Source organism: Stegostoma tigrinum, chromosome 9, assembly GCF_030684315.1.
Source record: "Stegostoma tigrinum isolate sSteTig4 chromosome 9, sSteTig4.hap1, whole genome shotgun sequence".
Lineage (NCBI taxonomy): Eukaryota > Metazoa > Chordata > Chondrichthyes > Orectolobiformes > Stegostomatidae > Stegostoma > Stegostoma tigrinum.
The window spans coordinates 76,424,988-76,450,559 of record NC_081362.1 but is presented as its reverse complement, the minus strand read 5'-3'; the positions used below and the strand labels follow the sequence as shown (position 1 = coordinate 76,450,559).

The 25,572-nt window shown below is 42.5% G+C and overlaps 1 protein-coding gene across 1 annotated transcript; it reads right to left on the bottom strand.

Moving 5' to 3' along the window:
- Positions 1-7,152: 7,152 nt before the first annotated feature.
- Positions 7,153-25,154, bottom strand: grem2b (gremlin 2, DAN family BMP antagonist b). Its single transcript, XM_048536301.2, has 2 exons — positions 24,939-25,154; positions 7,153-10,306 (listed from the first exon to the last, which is right to left on the bottom strand). Exon 2 carries the CDS (start codon positions 10,303-10,305, stop codon positions 9,802-9,804), a length of 504 nt encoding a protein of 167 aa, XP_048392258.1. The 5' UTR covers position 10,306; positions 24,939-25,154; the 3' UTR covers positions 7,153-9,801.
- Positions 25,155-25,572: the final 418 nt, after the last annotated feature.

Here is a 25,572-nt window from a genome sequence, read left to right as displayed (position 1 = left end):
AAAGTTGACATTTCAGGTCAGGATCCTTTTTCAGAAATGCGGAGGGGGAAAGGAGCTGAGAAATGAATAGTGAGAGGAAAGGCAGTGGTAGGGAAAGTAGGTGGGATGGCGATAGGTGAGTGCAGATAGGGATTGGTCATGATTGGTCATTGGGATAGGCAGGCCAGATAGTTTGGAGACAACTTGGTCTAATGTAGATGCTGCTTTCGATGTGGTGTCTTCTACATTGGTGAGACCAAGCGTAGATTTCGAGATAATGTTGTAGACCATCTGTGGTTGAGCCAGGTCAAGGAGACGAGGGGGAGGGTTGGTCAAGGGATGAGGCTGGGGGTGGAGAGATTTTAAACCTTGTGAATTCCACATTTAGGCCATCAGGCTGTAGGTTCTTGAGGTGGAATATGAGGTGTTGGTCCTCCAGTTTGCAGGTGGTGTCATCATGACACTGGAGGAGGCCCATGATGGACATGTCACCCGGGGGGGGGGGGAGGGGAAACTAAAATGGTTGGCAACCAGAAAGTGTTGTCATTTGTAGCATACAGAGCACAGATGGTCTACAAAATTATCTCGAAATCCACGCTTGGTCTCACCAATGTAGAAGACACCACATCAAGAGCAGCATCTACATTAGACCAAGTTGGAGAATGTATAGGTGAACCCCTGTCGGATATGGAAGGTGTGCTTTGGGCCTTGGCTGGAAGTGAGGGGGGAGGTGTAGGGGCAGGTGTAGCACTTCCTGCAGTTGTAGGGAAAGGTGCTGGATATGGTGGAGTTAGGGGTAGTGTGAAGCAGATGAGGGAGTCACGGAGAGAGCAGTCCCTATGAAAGGCAGATTGGGGTGGGGAGGGAAATATCTCTTTGGTCATGGAGTCGGATTGTAGGTGGTGGAAGTGGTGGAGAATGATACACTGGATGTGAAGGTTGGTGGGATGGTATGTGAGGACAAGAGGGACACTGCCTTTATTTTTGTTGGGGGGAGGAGGGTGTTTTTGTTGGAGGGCAGAAGTGAGGGAAATGCAAGAGATGTTGTTGGGGGCATTTTTGATCACTGGAGGGGAGAAGTTATGGTCCTTGAAATGGGAGGGCATTTGGGATGTCCAGGAGTGGAATGCTCCATCTGGGGAGCGGAGGCAGCAGAGGTGGAGGAATTGGGAGAATAGGATCGCATCTTGCAGTAGGGTGAAAGAAGTTGTAGTCCAGGTAGCTATGGGAATTGGTGGGCTTGAAGTAGATGTCAATTTTGAGCAGATACCAGAGATGGAGTTGGAGAGGGAGTCATCAGAGATGATCCAGGCGAATTTGAGGCTGGGGTGAAAGGCATTAGTAAAGTTGATGAACTGTTCAAGCTCCTCATGTAGCGAAGGATGCGAGGCTGCACTTTGTGACAGGAGAACAGAATGTGGCAAAAATAAGGCTCCTCCCACTGTTTACAAGGAGAACTGTTGTGAGATGAGTGAGCATGCTGTAGGTACCATTAAACATTTGCGCAGAATGGACTCAAGAGTTGTCTGAGTAGATGCATCCTGCACTAGTGTGGGAAAACCAAACCATTTCTGGGTTTGGGCCTCAAACGTTTATGGGAATACCAGAAAATTACATCTGATGGATCTTAGGTGTCTATAGGGGAGGTTGGAGGTGTGCCAGTCCTGTTTCCAAATGGAAAATGTTCATATTAGGGCTAAAACAGATGTCAGCCAACTGGAAATCTGTCCCTAAACATCAGACAAACAGATTGGCAGCAGAGGCTCTGCAGAATTTGAATAATTTTGAAGACAGCTCGCTGTCAGCGGCAATATATAGGACAAGAGGGCCTCAGTAGGTGGCAATGTAAGAGAAGGAAAAAAGACCATTTGTGGGAAAATCATTGGGTGCTGTCAGCAATAGGAATGAAACCAGCTTAGAGTTGTTCCATGCAACTTGATGACAGAAAAGGCAGATGTTAACATCCTTTTGGTAATCTTGTTGAATGCTGCAAAAATGTCAAAGAGGGAAATGCATTGTCATCAATATTACCAAAGATATGTGACTAGTTCTGCTGCTATTACAGAACCAGAGGTCAAACTGCAGGAAGTTAAACAGGAATTTTCAGGAGAGTAATAAGATTGGTGCTGAGTGATGGAGAAAATGGTCTGAGATCGTCGCAAGAATACAAGCTTCAGGATAAACTGATATTGCGGAGAAAACCTCTGGGTGTCTGGTTTCCTCCACAGTCCAAAGATATACAGTATAGGCCCATAGTGTGCAGGAATGTGCGGGCTAGGTGGATTAGCCGTGGGAAATACAGCATTATAGTGTAAGAAGGTGAGTCTGCATCAGATGCCCTTCAGAGGGTTGGTGTGGACTTGATGGACCAAATGGTCTGTTTCCATATCCAGGAATTCTATGAATCATTAACAGAATTTCTGCCAAGCTGCAAAATCAAGAATTTCAAAATGAACTGTGCAACTGTTCACTTCAACACTGCCAGTGCTAACTGTCTGTTTTATCTGTATTTCATGAATAATTCGGAGAATGATCTTTATCTCTTTGCTATTTTCAAAATTTTGCACTCATCTCTTATTTTGATGTATGTGTTACTAATTCTTCTTAATTTAGTGTCAAAATAAAATCACTTTTTTTGGTTAATTGAAGAATGCCTGATTAAATTGATTCCTTTAAATCATAAATTCAATTGAATTACTGAAAAAGGTAAGGGATCCTACTGAACCTATCTCATGGGAAAATAAATCAATGAACTGCAGATGCTGGAGATCTGAACAGAAACAGAAATTATTAGTGAAACTCAGCAGGTCTGGTAGCATCTGTGGGCAGAAAGCAGAGTTAACATTCCGAGTCTTGTGATTCTTTAATAGAACTGAGAGCAGCCGGGAAAAGGTGGAATTTATGCTGAAGACAAGGTTGGGAGTGGAGGCCAGGAGAGGGGCAAGAGGTGAGTGGTTAAGTGGAGACAAAGCCCAGAAGGAAAGAGATATGAAAGGGGTAGGCAAACGATCCAGGAGAGAAGATAAGCTGAATAAGGGATAATGAGAACTGAGAGTAGGAGAAAATAAGTAGACTGTGCTGAAAGCAAACCACTTCCTGCAGAAGGCAATGGTTTTGTTGCATTATCTCTTGACTAATAAACCAAAAATTCAGCTCATGTTCTGGGATTCTGGGTTTGAATCCCACCACAGAAAATGGTGAAAACTGAATTCAATAAAAAAGGTTTTGGAATTAAGAACCTACTGATGACCATGAAATCATCATCATCAATTGTCAGATATCCCATCTGCCTCACTAATGTTCTTTAGAGAAGGAAAATGCCATCCTCACCAGTCTGACCGACATGTGACTACTGACTCACAGCAATGTAGTTGACTCTCAATTGCCCCTTGAAACGACCTTACAAGCCATTCAATTGTATCAATTGCTACAGAAATAAAACCAGATGAACCACCTGGCATTGGCCTAGGCACTGGAAAAGACAAGGGCAAAAACAGCAATGTCAAACTTGCAAAGTCCTCCTTACTACCTGCTGGGGGCCTGTGCCAAAGTTGGGAGAGCTGTCTCACAGACCACTTAACGACCTGACATAGTCATAGAATCATACCTCACTCTAAATGTCGCAGACATCACCATCACCCTCCCTGGATATGTTCTATACTACCAGCAGGACAGACCCAGTAGAGGTGGTGGCCTAATGGTATACAATTGGGAGGGAGTTGACCTGGGAGTCCTTAACATTGACTCTGGATTCCATGAAGTCTCTTGGCTTCAGGTTAAATATGGGCAAGGAAACCTCCTACGATTACCATGTACCATCCTTCCTCAGCTGATGAATCAGTACTCGGCATTAGTAATCGATGTGTGGCTCAGTGCCAGCACTACTGATCAAGCTGATGGGGTCTGAAAGTACATAGCTGCGAGACTGGATCTGCGGCAGATGGTGGGGGAACTGTCAAGAGAGAAAAACATACTTGACCGCATCCTTTCCAATCTGCTGGTTGCAAATGCATCTGTTCATGATAGTAATTGGTAAGAGGAACCACCGCACAGTCCTTATGGAGACGAAGTCCCACCTTCACACTGACAATAACCTCTACTGTTTTGTGTGGAATTACCATTGTGCTAAATGGGACAGACTTTGAACAGATCTAACCATTCAAGACTGGGCATCCCTGAGACACTGTGAACCATTAACAGCAGCAGAATTGTACTCCAGCACAATCTGTAACCACACGGCCCCACATATCCACCCTCAACTATTACCGTCAAGCCAGGGGATCAACCACGGACCAATGGAGAGTGCAGGAGGGCATGCGATAGGGTTAGGCACCAGGCATACCTGAAGATGAGGTGCCAACCCAGTGAATTTACTGAACAGAAATACTTGAATATTGAACAGCATAAACAGCAAGATATAGACAGAACTAAATGATCCTACAACCAACGGATCAGATCTAAGGAATGAAGTCCTATCGGGTCCATTAGTGAATGGTGGTGCATAATTAAACAACTCTCTGGATGAGGAGGCTCCACAAATATCTCTCTCCTCAATGATGGAAGAGCCCAACATCAACTGTCAAGTAGATAATCCATCTCGGCCTCCTCCAATGCCCAGCATTACAGATATCAGTCTTCAGCAATGCAATTCACTCCATGTGATATCACAAAACAGTTAGAGGCAATGGATGCTGCAAAAGCTATGGGTCCTGACAACATTCAAGCAATAATACTGAAGGCTTGTGCTCCAGAACGTGCTGCTCCCCTAGCCAAGCTGATCCAGTATGGTTACAACACTGGCATCAACCCAACAATGTGGAAAATTCACAACAATGACCTATATATAAAAAGCAGGACAAATCCAAGTGGCAAATTTCTGCCTCATAAGTCTACTTTCAATCATCAGCAAAGTGACAGAAGATGTCATCCGTCATGCTATCAAACAGCACTTGCTCAGCAATAACGTGCTCAGTTTGGGTTCTGCCAGGACCATTCAGCTCCTGACCTCATTACAGCCTTGGTTCAAACATGACCAAAACAGCTGAATTCCAGAGTTGAGGTGAAAGTGACAATTCTTTCCATCAAGGTCGCATTCAACTGAATGTGGTGTCAAGGAGCGCTGGCAAAACTGGAATCAATGGGTATCAGAAAGCAAACTTTCCACTGGTTAGAGTCATGTCTGGCACATGGGAGGATGCTTGTGGTTGTTCCAGGTCAGTCATCTCAGCTCCAGGACATCTCTGCATGAGTTCCGCAGGCCAGTCTCCTGGGCCCACCTAACTTCATCTGCTTCATCACTGACCCTTCCCCGATCTTAAAATCAGAAGTAGGAATGTTCACTGATGACTGCACAATGTTCAGTCCTGTTTGCGACTTGCGACTTCAGATACTGAAGCAGTCCATATTCAAATGCAATATGATCTGGACAATAACCAGGCTTGGGCTGGCGAGTGGTAAGTGGCAATTAATATTTATATCACACAAATACCAGGGTATGACCATCACCAACAAGACACAATCTAACCACCACACCTTGACATTCAATGGTGTTGCCATCACTGAGTACCCCACTATCAACATCCTTGGGATTACTATTGAACATGAACTCAACTGGACTCACCGTATAAACACAATGGCTACAAAAATATGTCAGCAGCTTGGAATACTGCTGGGAGTAACTCAACTTTTCACTCCCCAAAGCCTGTCCACCACCTACAAGACACAAGTCAGAAGTGTGATGAATACTTTTCTCTTGCCTGGATGAATGCTGCCCCAACAACATTCAAGAAGCTTGACATCATGCAGGATAAAGCAGTCTGCTTGACTAGCACCACACCAACACCAGTATCTGCTTCCTCCACTATAGATATTCATTAACAACAGTGTGTTCTATCTACAAGATGTACTGCAGAAATTCACCAAAGATCCTAAGACAGCATCTTCTAAACCCACAACAACTTTCATTTAGAGGAACAAGGGCAGCAGATATATGAGAACACCACCAACTACAAGCTGCCGTGCAAGCCATTTATCATACTGGCTTGGAAATATGTCACCATTCCTTCACTGTTGCTGGATCAAAATCCTGTAATTCCCTCCCTAAGTGTATCATTGGCATCCTATAGCAGGTAGACTCCATCAGTTCAAGAAGGTAACTCACCACTACCGTCTCAAGGGCAACTGGGGACAGGCATTAAATGCTGGCCAGCCAGTGTCACCCACATCCCACAAATGAAATAGAAAAAAATCATGGCAGGTCTGGGATGTGGAGATCGGTGAAACAAATGGAAGGACGAAATCATGCTCGAAGGTTATGAGACTGTAGGGCCATAACACGTCGGAGCAGAATTAGGCTGTTTGACCCATTATGACTGCTCCACCATTCAATCATGGCTGATATGTTTCACAACCCCATTCTCCTGCCTTCTCTCTGGAACCCTTGATCTCCATACTAATCAAGAAACTATCTATCTCTGTCTTAAATACACTAAATGACTAGGCCTCCACAGCCCTCTGTGGCAATGAGTCCCACAGATGAGCCACCCTCTGACCAAAGAAATTCCTCCTCATCTGTTCTAAATGTTAGTTCCTTCAGCCTGAGGCTGAGCCTTGATGTTGAGTCCTACGTACTACAGAGTCCCCAGGTGGAAAATGAGACGCTGTCATGTAAAAACAAATGAGTGTACTGATCTGTAGTTATTAATCACCTCAACAAAATTATTGCAAATGCTGCATCAAACTTTGCAGATAACTTTGACTTATATGGGCTGGCACAGCAGCTCAGTGGTAAGTACTGCTGCCTCATAATGCCAGAGACCCACGTTCAGCTTTACCCTTAGGTCAGTGTCTTTGTTGAGTTTGCACATTCTCCCTATGTCTGTGTGTGTTTCCTCCAGGTGTTCTGGTTCAATCCTACTGTCCTAAACTGTGCAGGTTAGGTGGATTGGCCATGCTAAATTACCCGTAGTGTCCAGGGCTGTGTAGGCTAGGATTAGCCTTGGAGAATGCTGGGTTACAGGCTATGTGTGGACTCTATGGGTCAAGTGGTCTGAACAGTTTAGGGGGACATAATTCACAAAAATGAACAAAGTGATTTCCTTTAATTCAAGAATTTTTTTTATTATGTTATCTATATAATTCACAGAATATCTATAAAATAACATTTTTCTCAGTTTCATAGCATTTCTTCATTTTGATAATATCCATGGAACTTTGGAAGTTCGTCTAACCAATACAAGGCAACTGCTTTTCTACATCAGGATCCCTGATAGGAACATTGCATCGTTAGGACAAACCTCAGTGACATAGCAGTTTGAATGTATCAAACAGAACAGTTTGCTCAATACTTACTGGGTTCAGGTGTTAGATGTGATTAATGGGCATTTAAATGTGGTGACAGGGATTATCAAATTTCTTACTATTTGAATATTAAGTTGTCTGTAATATTTGAAGGATACATGTATTGTTATTCTATACGGATGGAAAGGACTGTCAGACTGGGGAACCACAGGAGTACTTCAGTTCTCTTCATTGTTGGCCTAAATGAGTCATTTAGGTTACTACTCAATGGAAATGATTTATTGATGTGAGATTCAGAATGCTTGACCTCCACTCTCCAGGTAAATTATGACTACTTATACTGCATTCGGTAACACAGTTTATCTACCTGAGTGACACCTTGTGCAATGATACATTAATAGAGCTGGCAGGCTAATACGTTGTCAAATGTGCATACTAAAATAGAGATCTACAATGCTGTAATGCTACTGTCTTCATCCCATAGCTAAGAAAGCTATCGTAAGTAATTCAAGAAACTAAAAGGAAATTTCTCATTAAGTAGTTCCAGGTTGGTTGTAAAATTACAGGACCAGCTCCCCCATCATGGAGAAGAGAAATTACCAGAACTGAATGCATGCTGGCAAATCACAAATAATATCAGTTGACTGCATGAGATGAATGTCCAGCTCCCAGGCGAATTCCTTATTCTCTGCTCACAACTTAAAAAAGGAAAATAGACTTCTGGTGACCAAGACAAAGTGCTTTAAAAATGTCATAAATCAAATGAAATAAAACTTTTTAAATTCATAGCTGTTTGTGCAGTTGGATGAAGTAACATTGTCTACGGTACAGTTAAAATAAATGGAGCAGAATTGCACAGTCTGGATGAAGAAGGTCTGGATCCAGCAAAGAAGACTGGATGCACAGATTACATTTAAATTATTGAAAAACTGCACTCTGTCTGAGAACTTGTGGGTCACATTTGGGTTTGGTGAGCCATCAGCATTGCAAATGACCAAAGTTTAACATTCAATCTATCACCGTCAATAGAACGAAATCATCGGTATCATCCCAAAATCTCAGTCAGTAAGTCTGCTCGGGTCTAGCACTTTGTATGTTGTATGTTCATGCAGCATTCAATTGCTAAGCAGACTTAAGCAAAGTATAGCTCTAAGAAATGCAGCCACACTGCAAAACTATTTGAATGATGATTGATGCAGTGGACAGTGAAAAATGCTTTTGTCTATCAACCAACCAAACTATTCAATTATAAGTAACTTTGCTCTTTGTGTCTTTTGAGTCCGAGATTTGGATGCCAAGTGCTTAAAATCACTTCATCTGTAGAATAGCAATTTTCCCAAATGTTCTGTTTAATTTGCAGTTATATTTGGTATATTTACACTTCACTGGGAGGTCTTAAATGAGTAAAAATGTTCATGGCAATAACTTTACCCTTAAGTAATATAATGACATTGTAATGGTTATATTTCCACTGGCATTTCTACGTGGTACTATACACAGCATAATCATACACCAGACTCACTGCATTTCATTACAGGGGAGTATTAGTGAGACTTCCAAAATATGGATCACTGGCACTTCTGAATTGTCAGAACAAAATACTGTCTACATGCAACTTACCAAAGATAAAATAAAGAATATACATCAATAACTACTAATTTACACTTTCATCATATATTAACAATAATCGTTTAAAAAAGAAAGGAAAATATAATCCGACGACTTTTAGTGCCTTTGCTATGTTCAGCTTCAATGGGATGATGTTGGAAAAGTGCCATTAATTCATACGTGCATGTACAAAACATATGGTCATGAGTACTGAAATATAGAAGGCAGAAAAAAAGGACAGCAATAATTAAACAATGTTTGGAATAATTAAATATATACTATATTCTTCAATGCAGGTTGATCAGAATATTCCCATATAAAACATCGCTGAAAGTTTGGATTTCTAGCAGTCCAGAGGTGCAGAGTGCCGGCTCAATCCCAGTCTCTATCTTTGTGCTTCCAAGGAGCGCATTTCTTGTCTGTCCACAGTCTAAGCGGTTCAAATTCTCTTATCTGCAGTGAACCATCAAAAAGTCTCCTATCTGTTTTGGCACCATATCCATATCATATAGCAGGCGACAGCAGTGAGTAAACTAAAAGTGAAAATGTCCAGACTGTTTAAAAAAAACTTTAAAGACAGAATAGTGTCTGTAGAATAAAGACTGTGTTTCGACTATTTGTGGAGTCTGTGACTGGGAAGCTTTTAATATTAGAATTCAATGTTTAAAGAAAATTTCTTCAAAAGAATTTTACACCCATTTATGCAAAAAAAGTTATTGACATCCAATTTTGAGTGCCGGTGTGCCCAATTCAAAACTCCCCGCTCAAGGTTAGCCACGCAAAACTAAAAACATACTCGCACATGAGGGCAGGTTTTGTACCGTGCTTGCTTTCTATGGGTATCTATCTGATGGCAGCATTGAGAGTTGGGAGTACTTCCTACAGACTGGAGAGACTGTGATTGTTTATCTTATCTCACTGCTTGCTCCAGTCATTCACATTTACTGATATACATTTGCACTGCTTGACTCGTTGGATTTTCTTATGTCTGAAGGGAGGCTGCAGGTCAGGGCAGTTCAGTTTGACAGTCAGGGTAGTAAATTTTTGTGGTTTACAGAAGGCGCAGGACTGGAAGGATTCTTGATCCCTTTTGACATGCCTGGGGATGTAGAAGGAGTTGCACTGTCCGTAGCAGAATCTGTTGATGACAGTTCGGCTCACACAACCATCCTCGTTGATGGTCTGTCTAAGGGGCTGGGTTTTGCACCAATCACTCTTCAAGTACTTTCTCTCTGTTACCACCAGCGCCTCTTGACTGGAAGCTAGAACGTCCTGCCTCCGATGTGTGCGTTTCTCTGAGCTGTTAGTGCTTCCCTTGTAAAGGGGTGGGATGGCTCCTGGAGGACGATTTTTCTTCATCTCCACCGCCACCATTAACATCCCCATCAGAAATAGAAGGATGACAGTTTTTTGATACATCCTACAAATAAAAACAAATCAACAGTGAAGCAGAATTCAACACCTTTTGATGAAAAGGATGCATTAATTTTTCCTAATTTTGTACATAACATAACTATTTCATTCTTCCTGCATGGTAATGCATATGTTCTTAAGGAGTTATAGGTTATTATTTCTGAAATAAACCGACACCCACATATTGCTTTTAGTGAGATTTTTATTTCAATTCTTAGATGCATTCTAAGCTTTTTAGCTATCGTCTTACTTTCATGTTTAATACACATTTTCTGTTTAGTCAATGGCCACAAATTGCATTATTTTCACTCCAATGTTGGCAGCTATCCCTAACCTTAACCCCATCTTGACATTACTTCCCCTAGCCTCTTTGCCCAACCATCTCTCTTTCCTGCTTTAAGATGCTGTTTTTAAATTTAGCTCTTTGGCCAAGCACTTCGTCATCTATCCTAATGTCTCCACCTTCAGTTCAGTGTCAATGTTGGCTTGATTGCACTCCTGTGAAGTGGCTTGTGGTGTAAAGCATGTAACCTAAATACAGAATGCTTGTGGTTAAGAAACCAGATCGCAGATTAGCTCCTGGAGCTCTCCTAGTGCTGCTCTTGATTACTGTGAAGCCCATGTTATTTTTTTCTCTTCTTTCTTCCCTCCCAAGACGAAGAAGACTTTCCTTCCTTCCCACAGTACCACAATACGCAGAATAGATCAGATGGATAATTGTGGGCATGAATTCACGGGGCTACTTTGCTAATTTGTTGTTCACAATTTGTGAACCTGTTTTTATTTACAAGTTACAGGCCATAAAAGCAAATCAGCAACAAGAATGCTGTAGCTGAATTGTCTTGTCACAACCAGGAGATGGCATACTTGGGTCCAAAACGTCGGATGCATCATTCATTTGAGAGTTTATTAACTCTTGGACACTCCACTAGATGGAGTACTGGATAGCGATGGCATTTCTCTTAGTTGGAGGCAAAGTTGACATTGTTCTCATGGTTCCATTTGGTGTCTACTTTGGTTCTCGCAGAGGTCTGCCCATCAAGTGAAAAAGTCATGGAAAAATTAGATGCTACTGTGCAATTTTATAATGTTTGCATTTTCTTTTCTGTGTAAATCAGTCTACACTTCTTCAAGCTCTGTGCCTGAACTACAGTGACCTTCTAGTTCAACTACAATTGATTGTGTATCTACAAAGGACCAAAAGCCACCTAATGAAATATATGTTGATGAGAACATTGATATCTTGGTCAACTGTATTTATGGTAGTTATTTCTTTAGAAACATAGGAGAAGGGCCAGGGCTGCAGTTCTGGTCCTAGCCAAGGCTGAAATCGATGAGGTGTAACATGGGCACGTGACCTGAACCTGTTTCATTCCCACCAAGCAGGCTAAGTTAAAATCAGGGCTTTGAATTAGTGTTTCAATTCAAAATGTGTTGACTGTGAAAGCAGAAATTAATGCAAGCTAATATAAATGAGTGTAGAAGTTCCATAAGTATCTGGGTTAAGAGGCTGTGAGCCACCACACTCTGAAAACAGATTTGAAAAGTCATTTATCAAATGATTACACAGAATATTTTGGCTGGAATACTCTGAAATTTGTAAGTTCTCTCTCCCTTATCCCAGAGCAACACTTTCTGGAATGCTAGTTGCAACCCTTTTGTAGATGCTGTCCAGAGCTATTGCATTTACTTAACCATTTACTAACAAATCTTTAATAAGAACAGTAAAAGCTGGCTAACCCACATTCTATTGACGGTTCCATGCAATGTACTCACAGAAAGCTTTGACAGTGAAGATTGTGCCATCCTTTGCTCATTAAGCAGAATGTTAATAAAATTCCATCTCACTAAGCTTTATTTCCACTTATGGATTGAAATGACAACTTCATACCAATTGCAGTGCAGGGAAGTAGTCCCACAATATTTGTCAAAATTTCCATTAATTATAAATCATCAAAATAGAACTACAGTCATTGTGATGTTGGAACAGCTCTTACATAGCATGAATGAAGTAAGTATAATGCACCATTTGATAGAAACAGGATTAGAAGTATACAATGTTTATGCAATGTACACTGTGAATGCTGGACATTCTAGGTTGTTGAGTATGTAAGATTGTTCCTGCTGGTTGGGGTATTGAAAACATACAGGCACAGCTTGTGGATAAAAAGCCAATCACTCAGGACAGAGATGATGAGAAATTACTGCACTGTCTGGATTGTAAATGTTTGGAATTCTGTACACCAAAGTGCTGTGCATTCTCCATCATTGAATGCATTTCAGGGTGGGATTGACAGACCTTTGGTCTCTCAAAGAATCAAGGGATATGGAAAACAAGCAGGAAAGTGGAACTGAAGCTTAGGATTAATCTTAATCGTATTGAATGACTAAACAGGTCAATGGACAAGATGGATATTTTATATATTCTCATATTCTTAACATAGGCAAAAGAATGACAATATGTAGATTGTTCCATTGGATAAAAGAGACCAACTGAGCACAACTGATTCAAATGAACATGTCATAGTCATATAGATGAACCATATCTCAGAGCAAAACAGCAAATCATATAGGAAGTATATTTAGTGCAACAAAAAGCATACAGTTTGTCTTTGTTATACAATTTTTTATTGTAAACCAGTAGAGCTTTTCTATCAGTTTATCCAACAGTAACCATGATGTTCAGTCTTAATACAATGCATAGTTGAAGACAGAAGCTTTAACTTAAAAGTAAAGCCAATGAAAAAGTTAAGAAGACTTATTTAATGTTACAACATTGTCCAAACTCCACAACAAGACTAAACTCATCTTTTAATTAAATGATTAAGGCTGTTAATCATATGATTAAATAACTGTATTAATATTTTCATAAATTAAAAATGTACTAAGATAGGTTCTGACCATTTTATCATTATGCTTTGATAATAATGTGATTCTTTTTGAAAAAGTAGCTTGTGTCCCCATACACAAGGGAGGTGAGGATATAGGGTTAGAATGATAGTTGCTCGACATGATGAGCTTCCTGCCACAGATAATGTGTAAAAGTGACAAGTGAACATAGTGCAATGCTCAAAGGAGTGGGTGAAAGCCTGCCCTTACGTGTAGTCAAGTCATCCAACAGGGATAGCAATGACAGGGACTGTAGTTCTCTATTAACTTCTCAGACAGGGTCTGATGTGTGTTTCTCAGGTGTAAGCACTGAAAGCTTTTAGTTTGTTCAATGGCTCATGCTCATGGGTAGCACTATCAATAAGAGAATAGTATTTGTTTTTGGTATCTTATTCCAAAGGATGTGATTGATAAGCAGGTTCTTATTAAGCATTCAAACAGTGATTATGTTCAGTTACACCATGGAAGGAGTTCTATGGAGATCAGATATTGTGGTATTTCATAGGGCGAGCCTTATCAGTCCATTTTAGAATGAACTGAAGAGATTTTTACAAGGTCTTTGTTATGCTGCTAATATGGCACCTTGCATTTCCAGTGCTGCTAATAGCCTGGACCATCAGTTTACCTCGAACCATTTAAACCCAGATGTGTTCCGTAGTATTAGTAACTTCACACAGGTTTATTTTGCTACATCTTGAACTTGGTTCAAAAGCCTGATAAAAATCAATTTTGCACCTATTTCCCTTCACTTCTTGTTTGCTCACAAATTCTCCTTTCTGCAAGGCATTCAGAGATGTTGCTCCACGTAAGGACTGTCAAATAAATGCCAGTTTCTATTAATGTGACATCTTCCACCCACTGGCTATCAGGTTATTTCGACTTTTTTTTAATCTTTCCTTCATCATTACTCTTTTTAAGTTACATTAATTAGCAGTTATTAAGAGGGTCAGGCTCAGAGTACTAAAAAAATTAATACTCTGAATGGCAAATATGCACAGTGAAAACAGTTTCTGACGAAATATGCATCGGATTCTGAAACATTTCTGTCGGAGGTTACAGTCAAATTTCTAACAGTCTGCTATCCTCCTAGTAATTTCAAGGGTCAACGTATGAAAAGTCTGTCTGCTTTCCGGAGAGACCACTCTCTCCGTGACTCCCCTGTTCGCTCCACACTGCCCTCCAACCCCAGCACACCCGGCACCTTCCCCTGCAACCGCAGGAAATGCTACACTTGCCCCCACACCTCCTCCCTCACCCCTATCCCAGGCCCCAAGATGACATTCCACATTAAGCAGAGGTTCACCTGCACATCTGCCAATGTGGTATACTGCATCCACTGTACCCGGTGCGGCTTCCTCTACATTGGGGAAACCAAGCGGAGGCTTGGGGACCGCTTTGCAGAACACCTCCGCTCAGTTCGCAACAAACAACTGCACCTCCCAGTCGCAAACCATTTCCACTCCCCCTCCCATTCTCTGGATGACATGTCCATCATGGGCCTCCTGCACTGCCACAATGATGCCACCCGAAGGTTGCAGGAACAGCAACTCATATTCCGCCTGGGAACCCTGCAGCCATATGGTATCAATGTGGACTTCACCAGTTTCAAAATCTCCCCTTCCCCTACTGCATCCCTAAGCCAGCCCAGTTCGTCCTCTCCCCCCACTGCACCACACAACCAGCCCAGCTCTTCCCCCCAACCCACTGCATCCCAAAACCAGTCCAACGTGTCTCTGCCTCCCTAACCGGTTCTTCCTCTCACCCATCCCTTCCTCCCACCCGAAGCTGCGCCCCCATATACCTACTAACCTCATCCCACCTCCTTGACCTGTCCGTCTTCCCTGGACTGACCTATCCCCTCCCTACCTCCCCACCTATACTCTCTCCACCTATCTTCTTTACTCTCCATCTTCGGTCCGCCTCCCCCTCTCTCCCTATTTATTCCAGTTCCCTCTCCCCATCCCCCTCTCTGATGAAGGGTCTAGGCCCGAAACATCAGCTTTTGTGCTCCTGAGATGCTGCTTGGCCTGCTGTGTTCATCCAGCCTCACATTTTATTATCTTGGAATTCTCCAGCATCGGCAGTTCCCATTATCTCTGATTAGTATGAAAAAGTCTTTTATGTTTACTTCTAATTGTATTTATTATTAATAATGCATCTTTTCCATGTCAATATGCATTCATTTTCAGAATCTGTGCAGAGCAATACAGAGTTAACATTTCAAGTTCAATACGACTTCTTCAAAGATGAGTCATGTTAGACACGAAATTTTAATGCTGTTTTTCTCTTTTCATAAGTGCTTCAAGACAAACTGAGTTTCTCAAGCACATTGTTTTTATTTCAGGTCTCCAGCATCCATGATACTTTGTTTTCATTTTTACATTTACCTTTAAATGTATTTAACATTTTAATAAAGCAGTTATTAGAAATAAAATGTAGAACATTTGTTTGCAAGTTTATTTCCACCTTTGGGGAGATTAAAAACTAATTAATTTATAAATCACCTGGACAGTATTTTGTTATTTGCAGAATCTCTGTTTGAGCATTTGTATACGAGCGTTTGTGTACACATCATGTGTGTGTATACGTTGTCCACATGTTGTGTATGTATTTAAGTGCATGTTTGCATACACAGCCTACTTATAGCAATTTTAGTATATTGTATATTTGTATTAGACTTCTGTATGTGTGAGGTTGCTAAAGTGTTGGAATCACACAAAATGCTCCAGCCTTCCTCTCCCCTTCTTTCATCCAGTTGGTTATGATCTTCAGCCAAGGACTCCATTAGGCTGGAGTGATTTATTAATGTCTAACGTAAAAGGCGTTCCGCATAATTCACAATCAGTGTATGAAATTGACCCTAATCCTGCCGAATTTATGACATATTTGTGTAAGATTTGCACTTTGAGTTGACCCTAGATCATTTCTTACAGTCTTTTGAGTTTCAGCTAGCACTCTTTATATTGACTGACATTTGCACCTGTGAAGATACACTCTCTGACCTTGGCTCTGAGGCACCTCTATCAGAGGGTGTTGTGCATGGTAACCACAGCTCCATCTGAGAATACATGAGAAATAGGTCTGTAATTGTGCCTATTCCTCAGTTCTCCCTACTTTCTCATTATTCGTTTTGTTCATTCATACAACCGGCAACAGGACATTAGTAGAGTTCAGATTTGTGAAAGAAACGCAGAAAATGCTGGAGAAACTCAGCAAATCTGGCAGCCTCTATGGTGTGAGAAATAAGAGTTAATGTTTCAAGTCTAGGATGAACTTCTTCAGAAGCCTAGAATTTAAACTCACATAGACGCCATGAGTTCTACCATTTGAGTTACTGAGTAACTTGCAAAGTATTTTTAATCAACCTGTTCAGGCATGTTACGACACACCTCTGGAGCAGCTGGGACTTAAAACTCTAGAATACAAGCACTGCACCACAACAGCCCTTTAATCAATGTTGTGTCAACTTGAGAAGAACAATTAAGTCCCTTTGTTAGCCCTTGTGCAGTTCATTAATCACCATAAATGTAGTCATAATGCTGCTGAGCAGTTTCATGTATGCAGGGGCATGAAATTGGCATTACAACTCAGGGGCAGGTCTTGAACACACTAAAATAATATTGGCAGTTTCACACAAACTTGAATTGTAAAAGCCTAGTTCAGATCACTAGGAACCTGGCTAAAATTGCCAGTTAATCAAAAGAACCTCTTAGATGTTCTGTAAAGTATTACAAAAGAGCTAAATGCTGTTGTCATAAAGGTGGAATAATATCTCACTCCTAGGTGGAAATAATTAATTCATAGATCATTATCCCATTGAGTTTTGGGATTTTAAGTGTATGCCTTGTCTTGACTTTAGAAATCTTCACATAGAAATTTGAGTTTTGGGCTTGCAGGTCAGCTAGACAAAAATAAAATTTCTGTTACTCCACAAATTCCTCACAAGGTCATATAATTTAGGGATTACAGGTGACAGTGGAGGGGTTTACGTATAAGGGATCAGCAATCTGTAAGTCATGCTGTGGCAATTCAGAAATTCATTGCAACATTGCAGTGATTTGCCGAGCAATTATGGATCTGGGCAAGAACATGAAGTTATCCCCAGCAAACCTCTGCCTATCTAATGCTTGCAAGTGCCCTGCATGCAATGAAGATTTAGGATTGTTTTGCAAGTGTACCAGGCAGTCATTGAAGCTTGATGGCATTTTTGTTGAATTTTCTGCATTCAGTAAACTGAATGCGTCACCAGTAGTCTCGAGTATAAGATGGGCTGATGGGCTAGATTTATTGATGAGATTCAAGATCTTTGTGACCTTGAATGAGTCCTTTGGACATTCCTGTACATGCCGAAGACAGCCAAGTTAATGTTGCTTTTGTGTGTTTTCTGTACTGACTGTTTGTTACACTGCTAAAGAGAGCGAGAGAGTTTTGTTCCAAGTTGTTGGACTTCACCTTGGACCAGGATCATGAATGGCGCCAGGAACAACCTCAGCCTCCAGACCAGCCATCAATCCAGGAGTCCCAATGGGCCGAAGGGCATGAGGCTTGTTGTGTTTTTCCTTTTTTGTCTGCTCAATAAATGTTCCTTTTTTTTGTCTTTTTATTATTGCTCAATGAAGGTTCATATTTAAGCAAATTGCTATTTTAAAATCTTCTCTTAACTAAATTTAGTCGAAACAAAAAAGAACCTTGGATATACACTGCGATCCAAGACACTAGAACATAATGATGATGGTTAAGTCTCCCCGAAGTATCATAATTGGGTTTATCACTGTTTGAGCATGTGACCAGATATATATGGTTCATATGACAACTTCAGGGCTCTTAAGAAACTGCTCCCCACATCTCTGGAACACCTATTTGGGACTATATGAAACATCTGGTTCTTGACCATAACAAGTGTACTCAGGATGAAGTAATCTCCAAACTGAGGAGAATCGTTGTCCATGAATGATGGAGAGGTACAGCTCACTAAGTAAGTTTCAAAAGAAGTATTTACAATGATGACTATGAGAGTGATGCTGCATTATACATAATTGGATTTTAGAGTTTGCGTTTACCTTGCCAGTTGCAAAATTAAGTTCATATAATTGGTTATTTAGCACATGAAGCAGTCATGAAAGCTGTCAGGTTGTGTTAATTGCCCTAATGATTTGCTGATATCCTTCGGGGAATAGAACCTTTATTGAAATAGTACACATAAGCCTCTAGTCTGCGAAGTGATCAACTCTTAATCTTACAACGTACCAGGCAATCAAACCAACTATGACAGAGTGACCCACATCCAATGACAGATTTTCAGCCATATCTAGATAGAGCATTTGGTTAGAGTTTTAGATGAATTTTAAGCAAAAAATATTTTGGGGTCATTCTCATCCCACACAAATACAAAGTTAGTGAAAGGGAATAACTGAGATACAAATTTAATGAAAAGAAATAACCAATATTTCTCCTATTTCTCAACTTCATGTTGCCCTTACGCAATATCATATGAAAACATAACATCTCTTTACACAGGCACACCCAGTTTTCACTTACAGCCACCTTCACTAATTTCTCTTTGCCCATCTTTATGATATTACACTGCTTGACTGTCATCCAGCATATTGTGAGAAAATATTTCCTCCAAGTAATTATTGGGAAGCGTGAAGGCATTGTCTTTAATCCTCATAAACTCTCTTCGCTCTTTTGGCTCAATCCCTGTCTCTGTCTCAATTTTTTCACAACTTCATATTTGGTTGTATGATAGCTATTTAGTCATATATCTATGCAATTGCCAAGCCAACCTATTTCCACCTCTGTAAAATTGTCTGATTTCACCCCTGCCACAGCTCTCTCCTACTCTCTCTCACAGTCCTGAGGAAGGGTCACCGGACCCGAAACGTTAACTCTGAATTTTTTTCTTCACAGATACTGCCAGATATGCTGAGCTTTTCCAGCAATTTCTGTTTTTGTTCTCTGCTACTGAAACCTTCCTTCACAGTTTTTATTGCTTACAGAATCCTCTGCAATATCTGCACTTTAATTGTGGCTTCTTGAACATCCCTGCTGTTACTCATTCTACTCTCCCTTTGACTGTCTAAGTCCTAAATTCTGGAACTTCTTCATTAAGCCTCTCTATTTCTGCTCTCTTAAGAGTCTCCTTGAAACCTACCTCATCGATCAAATTTTTAGTCTTCTGTCCTAATGCTTGTTACATGGCGTGTTGTCATATTTTTGTTTTTTTTATCAACCTGATGAGAAATGTTGTTACACACCTCTAGAGCAGGTGGGGCTTGAGCCCAAGCCTCCTGACTTAGAGGTAGGGATACTACTATTGCACCACAACAATGCCCTATTAAGCACTTTAGCATGTTTTACAACCTTTTATGATATAATCATACTATGAATCACTATATCTATTTGATACTAACTAAATTTACATGCAGTGCTGCATATACCAAAAGCCAGTTATAGAGTTCTCAACTCCAAGACATCTAACTTATTTCCATCATGATACATGTAAAAATGGCTTTGCAATAGTTATGAAATGTGTCTCATTTTTATTTAATCAAAAGTTTCACTCAGATTTTTTTCAAGTTAGCTACTCTGGGGTTTGTAGTGGACCCCATATGAAGATCGCACATAGTTTGGACTATCAGTATATCATAGGTTATATTGAGTTTCTCATGTTAGAAATTTAGACCAGCTGTTAACTTTTTCATTTGAATTCTTCTGTTTCTGCCTCTTGCAAGCTTTGTATACAGTGAGTTGCAAACTGTGCACTGCGTGCCAGCATTTCCAGGTTTAATTTGATTAATTATACATTGCGGCTCCACTGATTTCAAATTGTAACTTCCACAGTCAAAGACAACAGCAGCAAATCTTGTATTTACACAGATAATAAAATGTGAGGCTGGATGAACACAGCAGGCCAAGCAGCATCTCAGGAGCACAAAAGCTGACGTTTCGGGCCTAGACCCTTCATCAGAGAGGCCCGAAACGTCAGCTTTTGTGCTCCTGAGATGCTGCTGGGCCTGCTGTGTTCATCCAGCCTCACATTTTATTATCTTGGATTCTCCAGCATCTGCAGTTCCCATTATCTCTTGTATTTACACAGTCTTTTTAGGGAAATGAAGAAGATGGAGATGTTATGGAAATGGAAGTAAGCAGTATTACTATTGGAGATGATATTGAGTGAAAGCTCAGTTGAAGGTTTACTAGGTTGTTGAGATAATACACAATATGTCTCAGCCTAAAATAGTTTCCAAAGGGGGTGGGGTGTGCATCGAATTAATGGCACTCAGTTTTGGAAGTATGTGGCGCAGGAGGAAGATAACGATGTCGGCCACCTGAATAATAAAAACTTAAGAAAATTACAGCTAGTGAGGACTGAATTTGGAACATGGACCAGACAATCTGCCGGGAGTGAGTAGAGTCAGAGTGGGGACGAGGGAGAAGAGAGCAGTGGAGCTAAGATATGGTCGTCTTAAATCTGAAGGTTAACTACATGCCTGCGATTTCGTCCCATGTAGCGTAGGGGAGGAGGCGAAGAACAGATACTCTAGGGGAGCAAGGAACAGCAGCTAGTTGCAACTACCATTACATCAATAAGAGAGGAATCAAACAGGGCTGCAAGTCGGGCTAGGGGGGTGGGGGGACAGCAAACATTCAACAGGTCAGTTGTCCCTATTTGTTCACTACAACGTTTCTTTGTGACGCTGTGTAAATCGGTTCTCTGGCGAACAATGTGTGAAGCACGTGGAAGTATCGGCTGTGTTCTTAAACTGTTTCAGCTGTTCTTTAGGGAAGGAAAGTGCCGTCCTTACCTGGTCTGGGGTACATGAGATTCCATACCCACAGCAATGTGGGTGATTCTTAAACTGTCCTCTGGACAATTAGGAATGGGCAATAAATGCTGGGCCGAACCAGTGATACCCTCATCTCGTGAATGAATAAAATAAATCCTCTATCCATGAATGTCACATTGATATTAACAGGAACCCGTCTTTGTCATCAGCGGGAAGCAGGGAATTGTGTTAGAGCCGGAGACCAGGATGAGTGGCAGAAGGATGGAGCTGGCGGTCTTGTGGCAGTGTGGACATCATCCTGAGCTCCAGGGATACAGACAGTGTCCGGGAGTGGAGGAAGTTTAGCCCTTCAATGGAACTGTACCTGGCGCTGTCACTGAAATCGATAGAGAGCTAGCGATGTCCTAATCAGATAAACTCTTCCCAATCCTTAAAGAAATCCAACTAAAATTCAGCTCACCCTGAATTTAAGCATACATCCACCCTCACCTGTCTTAGCTCAAAAGAATTTGGTTAGGGACGGACTTTTTAAAAAAATGTTAGACGTAGAATTGAATCCCATACAGCGGCCATTCGGCCCATCGAGTCTGCACAGACTCATTGAAGGTCTTCCAACCCAGATCCAGCTCCTCACCCTATCCCCGTATTAATGGCTAATCCCATAACCTGTATAGCTGAGACCAAAATAGAAATTGCTGGAAAAGCTCAGGAGGTCTGGCAGTATCTGTGGAGAGATAAACCTTCCTCCTCACTTTTTTGGCTTTAGTTTCCAGCATCCGCATTTCCTTCCGTTTTAACCTAAACGGTTTGTGGTGTGGGAGGAAACACACACAGAGTTACCCGAGGGTGGGGTCACAGTGACGGGTCCCCAGCACTGTGAGGCAGCACTGCTAACCGCTAAAGCCACTGAATTCGGCCACTAGTCTGACCACTAGTCATTTCGGGGCTTGCATCGTCAAAGTGAAAGCAGTTCTATATGATGCTGAGAGAGAGAGAGAGAGAGATTCGCCAAAGTGGGAGAAATTGCATATTGTGGGCCGTTTTAGGGGTAGGGGTGGGGGGAATCTCTCTTGAAGGTCAGCCCAGAGGAGAGAGAGCGAATCGCCCGCCTTCGCACCTCCAGCCTCTGGGTTATGCTGGTCCCGAACCCCCAGAGCAGAGGCGCGGGCAGGACAGATCAGAGCGATCCTCCTCGTCGACTAGTTGGAAAGTGAGAAGCCAGGGACCAAAGGGCATTTCATAAAGAGAGGGAGAGGACGTGGTGTGTGTGTGTGTGTGTGTGTAGGTGGGGGAAGGGGATCTGATTAGATACCCACTGGATAAGTCAGTCTGTTGTTGGCATCAATTTAGTGAGGAGCGGGAGACGGCAGACTGGAGCCCTGCTTTCGGTGCCAGCAGTTTCATGAGGCAAAACAGCACTGACAACACATCTGTTACCTAGGAGACCCGAGAAACATGGTGGGCTCTCTTCACTCACTCGGAAAATGAGATTAAAATGCGAGATTCTGTCATGGACGCGGTTTCAGACCGGGCCCGCTCAATTAATGCTGGTTAAATTAGGATCAAATTCAAACTATTGGCTCGAAAGTCAATGTTTCAACCTCTTACCAAACCCGCTTTCGCTTTGCTGAAACTGCCTGCTCCAAAAGGAGTGTTATTCTCTGATTGTCAAGCATCTTCCCGCCAACATCTTTATCTTCAAGCAGATTTTGTTTTGCACAAAAGTAGTGCTCGCTGACTTTTTGCTTCCCCCATTCGCTCCCTTGTGTTGGTTGTGGGTTGACATGACTGAGCGGGAAAGCTAGCTGTAGGTGCAATTCCTCCTGGAAGAAAATGAAAATACTGCGGATGCTGCGAATCTCTGAGAAACACGGAGGACACTGGAGAAACTCAGCGTTTGTGAAATGCGGGAACAGGGAGAACGTTTCGAGAAGCCAGGGTCATGCCGGGCTCGAAACGTTCTGTTTCTCCTTGCCACAGATGTTGCCAGACCTGCAGAGTTTCTCCACCGTTCTCCGAATTCTCTCTGTCCCCGGCTGCTGGCTGGTGCGTACCACCTCACAGCGGCGCCAAAACTTTAAAGACCTGCATTTATATAGCGATCTCCACGGTCACCTGCCACCTCAAAGCGGTGCGGGCAGTAAATTTTTTTGAGATGAGAATGTAGGAGATACCCGCAGCCAAAGAGCCATAATAAATTAAACTGTTTTTGTTCTGTGATGCTGATTGAAGGATAAATAGTAACCCAGTATAATTTCCCCAAAGTCTTCTTCAATATCGCGTCGTAGGAACTTCTGTCTGGTGGTGGCTGTCGTGCTCTAATATCTCATCCAAAAGGTGGCAGAAGTCAGACAACTCAGCACCCCCGGTGACTTTAGCGCTCAAGTGATACTTGAACCCAGAGCCCTCCGATTCTAGAACCAATGCCGTACCCCTTAAGCCCTAGCTACTTAGCCCAGTTGCTTTACATCAGTGAGCTTCCCATTTAATGCACATACCGTGGCCGGTGTGCGGAGAGGCTTCGATCTAGTCGGAAATAATGAGTTCATAGAATCATAGAAGCCCGACAGTTAGGAAAGAGGCCTTTCGGCCTAAAAAGTGTACGCCGCCCCAACTAAGGACATGCCGCCCAGACCCGCCCTATCCCTGTAACCCTGCATTTCCCGTGGTTAGCTCACCTAGTTTGCTCACCCCTGGCTACAGCGGGCAGTTTAACATGGCCATTGCCCCTAACCTGCACACCTCTGGACAAACCGCAGCACCCACAGCGTGCAAACTCCACACAAGACAGCCACCCGGGGGTGGAATCGAACCCGGGTCCCCGTGAGGCAGCATTGCTAACCAGTGAAAGTGGTCACCTGGAGGTCGCTCCCACCATTTGAGAGAGGGAGTATTTTGGAGAAGAGTAATTGATCGAAAGTAAAGGGATATGCCATTACTATAACAGGCAAATTGGAAAAGGAGCAATTCCTCGCCCATCTGTCCTCATCGCATCGGATCACTTTCTCGGAGCTTGAATTTCTGTGGCAGAGTTTTCGCGGCGGATGGGCAGTGAGGCTCAATTTGGCCGAAGGTTGCTGGGCGCTGTGGCTGAAACTCTTGTGCGTTGTGATCTCCAATTGTCAATGAAATGAGGGTATGTGAAAGGTGACCAGGTGCTTTCTCCAGGTCTCTCTGTGTGGTTCTGTATGTCTGTGTGTGTGTGTTTGCCGTGTCTCAGGAGCAGTCAATCTCGTTACATATAAGCGAATTTGGCCCCGACTGGTTACTCGGCGCAACACGTTAAACTTTGCAAACAGGGCGATATCATTCACGTTTCCTGACATCGCTGACACACGAGGCTAGAAATGTTTCAACAGCAGTTGCTGATTTTTAGCGAGCGATAGAGAAAAAAAAGAACAAAATGCTTGCCTATTCCCATGGATGCTGATTGAATTCCATGATGGTCCCTGTGGAATGCCACACAGATAGGCAAAACGTGTCCTTCAGCATTTCTTCCAGCCAACTGAGAATGCACCAGCGCCCCGCCGCCGGATACCTGGTCCCGTTACAACACACACATCCACACAAAATAGTACTATCTAGTCTGGGCTGCAAGCACTGAGGTCCCTAAACTAACTGATCCCGCTTCAGGTGAATATGATGCCATTGGAAAGACGGTTCATACGGCATGCACTGAACTGTGCGTGTGCGTGGGTGTAAAGTGAGTCCTACTTTCAGATTATCATCAGTTAATGGTTACGATCCATCTCGAATGTTGTATGCTCTGGAGTTGAGAAAAAGAAACATCGTCTCCCTGAAAGGTGCAGCAAAACCCGTTGTCTAAACATCATATTTAAAGTACTATTCTAACAGTCTGTAACGTTATTCAATGGTCAGGCTAACACCCGTGATTACATCTTGTTAAATCGCCACAGCCCCTTGTATTAGCTTCTGTCCGCCTTTTGGCATGGTCCTTACCTGCAAAGCAGATGGGCCGAGCCGCCGCAGCGTTGCTGTCTACCGCCTGGGGAGTCGGTACGAGGCGAGGGGGTGTGAGGAGTGAGCTGGCCTGGTGTCTGGGAAGATTGCGTCCCATACACACACTGCGCGGAGCTGCCGAAGAGTTTCAGACTGGGCTCGTTGTGCAGTCAGCGCCGTTCAGTCTCACTTCTGACTGATCAGAGACTCTGCATGTGGATGTTATCAGAGCGTGGGGCTCGGATTGGCTGTGATCAAACACTCAAAGCCAAAAAAACAAATCATCACTTCTCTGACTAATATTACACAAGCGACAGCCCACGGTGCCGCGGAGGGGAAACTCCTTCACCTCGTCTGCAGGGTACACCAGCTCACCAGGCAGGAATCCAAGCGGCAACACACTCACAGCGCATCAGGATGGGACCGACACTTAGAATGCCACCAACATCACAAGTGAAACAAAAACTTGCGAAATGTTTTACATTGCCCGCACTCACAATGACACGGAATAAGAGTCAGGCTTTTATTTTCCCGCAGGCAAACTGTTGATTAGACACACACACACACACACACACACACACACACAAATTGCACGTTCTCTGAAAACTCAAACTGAGACGACAATCACTTATTT

Excerpts from the sequence above, each read along its gene's own strand:
- grem2b (XM_048536301.2), bottom strand. The coding sequence starts at position 10,305 with ATGTATCAAAAAACTGTCATCCTTCTATTTCTGATGGGGATGTTAATG.